The sequence below is a fragment of the Argentina silus genome, assembly GCF_951799395.1.
Source record: "Argentina silus genome assembly, chromosome: 1".
Lineage (NCBI taxonomy): Eukaryota > Metazoa > Chordata > Actinopteri > Argentiniformes > Argentinidae > Argentina > Argentina silus.
Window position 1 is genome coordinate 29,362,678 of NC_139655.1, and position 8,161 is coordinate 29,370,838.

General features: G+C 43.1%; 1 protein-coding gene across 1 annotated transcript in view; it reads right to left on the reverse strand.

Moving 5' to 3' along the window:
• Positions 1–514: 514 nt before the first annotated feature.
• cUnh8orf34 (chromosome Un C8orf34 homolog) overlaps positions 515–8,161 on the reverse strand; it is a 59,067-nt gene continuing 51,420 nt past the window's right edge. Inside the window, exons 12-15 of the mRNA XM_083673276.1 lie at positions 6,226–6,716; positions 4,425–4,521; positions 2,407–2,448; positions 515–1,271 (exon numbers count right to left, since the gene is read on the reverse strand). Of these exons, the coding sequence (XP_083529402.1) occupies positions 1,264–1,271; positions 2,407–2,448; positions 4,425–4,521; positions 6,226–6,716 (638 nt within the window). The 3' untranslated portion in view covers positions 515–1,263. The remainder of the gene's footprint in view (positions 1,272–2,406; positions 2,449–4,424; positions 4,522–6,225; positions 6,717–8,161) is intronic.

Consider the following 8,161-nt stretch of genomic DNA (forward strand, 5'->3'; position numbering starts at 1 on the left):
GCCACATCCCGTTTGTAGAGAGAGGGAGTTCAAAAGACAGGGTTAGGGTTTGGCACGCTGCGCCTCGGCTTGGTTATGACGCCCGTTTGAACAGGGCGATCAGACAGTGTTGGGCAGGGTGTGTCTGTGTGTGTGTGTCTGTGAGTGTGTGCGTGCGTGCGTGCGTGCGTGTGTGTGTGTGTGTGTGTGTGCGTGTGCATGTGTGTGTGTGTGTGTGTACGTGTGTGTGTGTGTGTGTGTGTGTGTGTGTGTTCACATGGAAAACTGAATCTAACACTGACGTCTCCTCTACAGTGCTCAGACAACCACAGTTTAACTAACACATGCCCAGGCAAACACACAGAATTGTTAGAAATGTAATTGTGGTCAGTGGGGATCTTTTTGTTGCTCATCACCACAGCAAGTGGTTGAAGCACGAGACATAGTACATAGATCAAATGTCTGAGCTGAAAAAAGGAACAGTAATTAATAATGTATTAGAACAGTTTTAATCATGTAAAAACATGGCATCAATCTCTTCCAGGTTTTGTCCATGGTTCAGTGCATAAAAAAGCTTTTCCATTTTTAATTCACAGGCTCTTGTAAGTATTAACATGTCAACAGTGATAGAAAAGTCATACCTATAAAAGGAACAGGTTGATGCAGTAGTGTACTGTATGAAACATCATTGTGTACTGTTTACAATGATGTTTAGGAGTTAAATCAGGGATCAGTGCTGAAATAACATCCGTTGTAATGTTAAAACATTTGTTGTGAAATTATGAATTATGATTTATGATTCTATTCAAATCAAGGTATCATCTGAACAGCTTGAATTCTAGTCCCTCAATAGCTACAGTACTGTACTCCCCAAGAAAACAATGCAACTTCAGTAAAGTGCCTATCAGGAGATTGCTTCTAGACATATTGTATGCTACCATCACAAAGTGAATACGCATCACGTTTCGAAAAATGATTTGGCAACAACAAAATGCTATATTTTATTGACTCCACAAAGGAGGTCTAACAAGCATGCTAAAAAGGCAAACAAAAATAAATAGTTAATCGTTATAGTCCATACTCTAAAGTAATATATTCCACAATATTTCACACAGCTTCTAAGGGCTACATCATCTAAGAAATATCAACCTCTGTGGAAAAAGTATACAATCTTTTTTTTTTCTTGTGTGAATTATAAAAATAATGGTCTCTGTACACAATATTCAAAAATGCCCAGTGGTTTGCATAATTGTTTGATTGGATCAATGTCTCTGGTCTTCGTCACTATAGACCTGTAAAAAAACAAAACATCGCAAAGACAAAAACATCAGTCTCCTAGAAACAAGATTCAGACGCGTTTAACCGCTAATAAGAATAATAACCCCAGCAATTACAATAAAACAGCCCTTAATATTTAAACATGTCAAAGACAAACACGAGGTGGAAAATGAGGCCTAGTGCAGACGGAGGTTCCAGGGGCCCCATATTTCATGCTGTGAATTCTCGGAGATGAGTGATGGGGGTGACTTCAGCACCCAGCTTTGGGTTGGTTGCCATGGCACTGCTCTGCCCCCCCCCCCCTCCCTTCCAATAGCCAAGCGCCGGTGCTCTCGGATCTCCCTCCAGACTGGCGCTCTCTGACTCTGGGAAATGTGGGCAAGACTTCTCCCCCAGCGCCAGAAGAACAAGAACCGCAGACAACCCCTAACCAGAAACTCGCTCCCAAGACTTGCTTAAAGAGTTGACGCTGTCAGCCGCGCGTAAACTCTGCACCCAAGTGACTTAATGGAACTGGGCATCAGAGTACCTCTCTCTCCACAACATGGCCGCCCTCCACCAATCGCATTTCAAACCCTCCACGTCTTCCATCTAGCCCATGTGGGTAATTGGTCGGTCTATAAATGAAGGTGGAGGCTTCTGAGTCACCCATTGGTGGTTGCTGGGGTAACATGCAGTGGTTTTGGGAATGAGGTCATTGACAGACAGACACTGAGGCACTGTCAAATAAAGGCATTCTCTTAATGGGCTGCTCAACGTGGTTCATGTACTAATGAGAAACATGTTGTCTGATTCTGGCTCATTGGATGCTGTTGATCCATATAATATTACTGCTACTGTACAGTACCTGGAATCATGCTTTCTCTTCATGCTTTTGTGTCTAAATATGTTATGCTTCTCCATAAGGTGTACAGTCTTTAGTGTTTGACCAGACAACTCGTGAGGTATAGGGTTGATACAGGGGAGGCTGGTGGAGGTAGAAATCAGAGGACGGGCTCATTGGAATGCATGAAAATTGGAGGACGGGGTCATTGTAATGCATGGAAATGCATCTATTCCATGCATTACAAGGAGCCCGTCCTCCGATTTTTACCTCTACAAGCCTTCAATGGCTGAATACAGCTTATGGATTCCTGCTTAGATGCTCACCTGAAAACACTGATCTCTTATTGGCATCTCTCACTCCACCACCTGTAAATAAATGAGGAAACATGATACATACATTGACAAAACAGTTTAACACAACTATGGGTCCATTATGAAATCCATGAAAATACTTAAGTATTGACCAAAATATCAACACAGATACTTTCACTAGAGCCCTTGGCAGGTGTAAACATACTCTATAGAGCATTGAGGGTGGTTTAGGCTCAGACTGGAACCACAGGGGGGTTGGAGTGAGGCAGTGGTGAGACTTCTTTTCATCTCCAATTGGGTTAGTGTGGTTACCCCATTGTGGAAGTCTCTAGAATAACAGGAAATAACTATGGATCTTTTTTTCATTATTTCGCTCTTGCCATAGACTTGGCGCCAGCTCAGACACATGCACTGGCATGGTAGTGGAGCTTGGGAGGGGTGTCACACTGCCAATGAGTCCCCCATGCAAATACACACACGCGTGTACACACACACACACACACACACACACACACACACACACACACACGAGTCAATCAGCAGCCATACGCCGCATGAGCCCTCTCTCACGCCAACTAGCACTTTGTCACGTCTTGTGGCTAGGTCTCTCTCCATCTTTTCTCTCTCGCTCTCTTTCACTCTCTCAGCAAGTCAGCCTCTCTCTCTCTCGTCTAGTGTGTGGCTCACATCCTTTATAAACACACGGCTGCCATAGCCAAGCCCTCAGGCAGCCCCCCAGAGTCTATTAAAAAAATACATTCACTCATTTCACCAGATATTCGTTTGGCAAAACAAGTGTCCCCAAGAGGAACATGTCATGTATGGTTACATTTCCATTTGATTGCAGCGTATTTGCGTGCACAATGTTTTGTTTGACTGAAATTCCTGTTTCATGAGGTCCATAAAACTTGGTCCTGCGATTCCCAAGAGCGTTTGACTCTCTGTTTGACCAGCTGATCCAGAGCCTTTTGTTTACTGAGAAAAATCGCGCAAAATCAATTTGAGAACATTTCTGTCAATGTTCTGGGAAAGAGGGAAATCGAGCCAAATTACATGACATAAAGAGTTTTGTCTGGCTTAATACGTCAATTAACAGCAGATTACTTTCCTCAGACATGAACAGAGCGCTGTGTACAGCCCTAACAAAGGCACAGACTGAAGGAATTAGCTGAAAGCTAGCTTTCAATGAAGCACCTCTACAATATCAAATTCTGAGAAGATCTCTTAGGATGAGAGATAGACTATTCTCACCATAAAACTTAAGAGAGTGTGAATTGGAGGGATTGTTAGTAGACCTTAGTGAGTTGGAACGACTAAGTTTCTCTGTCTTGGCAAGAGCGGCGTATCAGTCAAAAGAATCAAGTAAAAAAAAATAGATTTATAGAGTGGAACCTCTGGGGGAGGTCTGATCTAGTGATGTCATGTTCAAAGCCAGAGCAGCTAACTCTGGCCAGAATTTGACAATGATAGGATTTATGAGTTCCAATGGAGAGTCGTTCATGTCCATTGACCAGCGCCTTAACAGAAATATACCTCTCAAATGACATCTGGAAATGAAATCTCAGACATTAAAAACAAGTTTAAAAAATCATATCATATATTCCGTGTCTTAACCTCACAAGTTGCCGTCCCACTGTGCAACAAGAGTCATTTCACGCCTAAAGTGTTGTACTCGAATTTTGCAGGGTACGTTCAGGCATAAATCTCGTCTTTGAGGCTGATGGATGGCCAGACTTTACTTATTAATCAGTCATATTGCAGTAGGGACATTAATTCATTGAATGTCGCAAACCACAAATGGGAATTAGTGTGTGTATTTAATGCCATTAAGAGAGGAATCTCTCAATGTTGAATGTAGAATACCACTAAATACATAAAAAGAAAAGGCTTTGAGAAAGAGGTGAACTGTAAAAGGCCCAGAGGAAAAAAAAGACTTCCCCTCTTGAGAGGAAGAAAAAGAGAGAAGAAATGGAGAGAAAATTGGGGAGTGGAAGGAAAAGGTGGTACAAGAGGAAGAGAGACCCACTCACATTTGTCCTGTTCAGGGGGCTCCAGAATGTCACTCTCTGTGTCACTGGGAATGTGCCAGGGTTGTCTGATGGCCTGCAACTTCTGGTAGAACTCATCCTGGAGGAGAGGAAAGGAGAGGACAGAAGAGGACAGGAGAGGAGAGGACAGGAGAGGACAGGAGTAGAGAGGACACAAAACGTAACGAGAGGAGAGGAGAGGAGAGGAGAGGAGAGGAGAGGAGTAAAGAGGAGAGGACAGGAGAGGAGAGGAGAGGACAGGACAGGAGTAGAGAGGAGACAAGACGTAACAAGAGGAGAGGAGAGGAGAGGAGAGGAGAGGAGAGGAGAGGAGAGGAGAGGAGAGGAGAGGAGAGGTTATAGGTTTAACCCATGCTGTGGGAGTACAACAGAGAGGAGAAGAGAGGGGAAGGAGGTTATAGATTAATATCCTCTTAATCTATTTGTCTGTGATATCAATAAAGTATGTATCAATCTGTCTCTTTATTCAATTTATGAATTGTATATCAAATGAGAGGAAAAAAAACATCTGGAAAATATGTATCTGAAAAATACGTAGCTGCGACATGTCAGTTAGCCACTTTAGATGGTAGAATTCTTAAACAACAAAATCGACCTAAACTTATTTAAAAATGTCTTGGCTGTAGAAACAGAGCAGCTCTCCATTGCTCCAGTTTTGTAGAAACTCTAATGGTATTACAAGGAAAGGTGCGCTGGCCCATGAAAGGGAGCAGCCTGTCAAAAAGGCAAACTACAGCGCAATCCTCGGTGAACTGGAAACCAAAGACGTAGAGCGTTGGCAAAGCCCAATGTCAGGGCCATTAGTTCTACAGCTGTTTTTATTTTCTTTTAAATGAAGTACACCTCCGAGTATGATCCTCGGGGCCAAACTTTAATAAATAAATTGCCCCTTGTTCCCTGCAAAAGGCTTTTATGTGTTCTTATTTTTCAGTGCTAAAAGGTGATGGAGGGTTCCTAGACTCCATAATGGAGGAAACCTGCCATGCATCTTAGCAACAGTTCAGGGATGAGTTACAACACAGGAAAGAAAAATCAGCCTGTACATCCCTTCTTTCCTGTACATCCAGTTTTTTAAACAGGCCCAGGATTCTCCTCTCTCTCTCACTCTCTCTCTCTCTCTCTCTCCCTCTCTCTCTCTCTCTCTCTCTCCCTCTCTCTCTCATTCAGTGGGTCCCACTCCAACAATAGGTCCAGGTGGCTTCAATCAAATCTGAATCAGTGCTCTGGTGTTTTTGATAATCTCACTAGGCGTCAACCCGAAGCAACTGTCAAAAAATGTACAGAGAAATCACACAAAATTCCTGCCCGCGATTAATAAAGCCCTCACAAAGGGGTCTCGTATTTAACAATGCGGCTGTGAAGTAGACCATGAAAAGGAACTTAAGAGAGAAAAATCCTATTGAAAGTTCTCCTTTTAAGCCAGACACATTTTTTTCTCCACAGGGAGACGACATACTACTGTATGGACCTATGATACTCCAAACCCCACACGATGTCTGTGAGCACTGTACACTCTCACGTTCTATGGCTCCATCTCTGTGTATACTGAAGGCTCTCATGTTCTATTGCCAACCCCATTCAAGCATTGGCCTTGTTCCACACTCACAAAAAAAAAGCATTACAACACTTTTGGGGTGATTTTTAAATCCATGACCCACGGTTTATGGTCATTATAACCCTGGGTTGTATACTTGAATGGTATATTTTTATAACTTTTACATTAGATAGCCTTTTTCTTGGCTGTAGATAAAAAAAAAAAAAGTTCTTGGCCAACATTGCGTACCTCTGACAGGTATGCCCTGAGGCTGGACGCCTTGCCCAGGCTGTCGGTGGTGCTGAGCCCAGGCGGGGTGAGCAGGGGTCGGAGACGGGTGGGCTGACTGGTGGGCGTCACAGGGCGGCTCCGGGACCTCCGGAAGGTCACCTCCTTATGACCCGTGGACCCCGCCGAGCGCGTCATCAGGCTGTTGGGGATCAAGGGCCTGCTTGGGGTTCTGGGGGTCTGAGTCCGGCTGCCGGGGTTGCTGGGAGAATGAGTCCGGCCCATGACCAGAGAGGTGGGTTTGGTGCTGAGCATGGGGAGGCCCATGTTGCTGGACTTGGCTGAGAGGCTGCTGGCTGGGGACTGGGGTCTGGAGAGCTGCCCGGGGAGAGGCAGGGTGCTGGGCAGGGTGCTGTGGAGGAGGGGGGTCAGGAGCAGACTGCTGTGGGGGCTGTTGGGGCTCCTGGTCAGCTTCCCTGCTTCAGTCAGCTTGGCCAGGTCCTGCTCCACCGCTGGAGACACATAGAGACAGACAGCACAATCTCAATACACAGAAAACATAGGCAGAATATGCTGACGTACAGTAGTGAAGATTTGAGGAGGGTATGTGTGATCATTTCCTGTAGAATTAGATCTACCCAATATAGAACCAGTCGTTCTGAAGACTATGAATGGAAGCATACTATACCTCTGGTCTCAGGATCAATATCTTTTAAATTCCACTGCGAATATGTGTGATATTGATATTAACAATAGAGGAGGGTGTATAGTTTGATGTAGTGAGGTTTGAGGAGGATATACTGTATGTCATAATTGCTGTGGGACAACTCATATAGAACTGGTAATACGGTTATGACCAAATATGTACAAAAGTGGAAAAACATGACTTTCCATTTGAATCCATTCAAATCAAAGCCTTGTTTGAATTTCCAAACATTTCTGAAAATGTTTGGAAATTCAAATAAGGCTTTGATTTGAGTGAAAACAATGAGTAAATTATGCAACTCATCTAAAGATATATAGGATGGGTCATTTATGTTAGGAAAACATCCCATGTTCAAAGGCTTCATAAAAGGGGGGTGGAACTGCATTTGCCTCATGTTTGTCTTAAAACCCTTTTACTGGTCAATGGCAATATTTACAGACACAGTAAATTCTGGTGGATCCTATTTCTTGTGACAGTTCAAGTTCCAGACTGACGTTAGCACGGCCACATATGAAGTGTGTTCCACTGGATCTCAGAAAAATACATTTTGTTTGCTTTATTGGTAGTTGGGAAAACATTTTTGTTTGTGAGAGAAATACGACTGCCAATTTCTGAGGCGAACATCTGGGGCATTCTTCTGCTTTTATTGTGCACTTTTTTAGGTGCTAAACTTTTGGGATTGGACAAACCAAACTGGGGATTATCATGCAAGAGGAGCATTTTCACTAATGACGCACCACTAAGTATTCATAGAGAATCATGTATGTGAATCATGTATGTGAATCATGTATGTGAATCATGTATGTGAATCATGTATGTGAATCATGTATGTGTGCCATTTAATAAATAACATGTAGAAGCATGACATGTATTTCACAAACCTTGACTTTCCCATTTAGCAAACAGTGCCTTTTCCAAAACAAACAACATTTCATTTTTCCACACTGAAAAATGTGAAACACATGTTTTTCATCGCACAGTAGATTACTAGATCTGCATATGCAAAACCAAACTGCTATGATATGATACAGTTCTGAATGCAGCTTTGGGATATGATTTCAGATTGTTTTGTCCTTCCAGGACCTGATATATTGAATTCAGTGGAGTGCATCATTAGATTGCAGTTTCTGTACTTAATCAAGTGTAATTGTGTTCTGTGTCACATGTGTCCTGTATTGTTTTAACCTCTACTGTACACATGTTTGGACAGGGTAAACTATAGTGCCTGGAGAAGCATGGAAAAACCCAGTA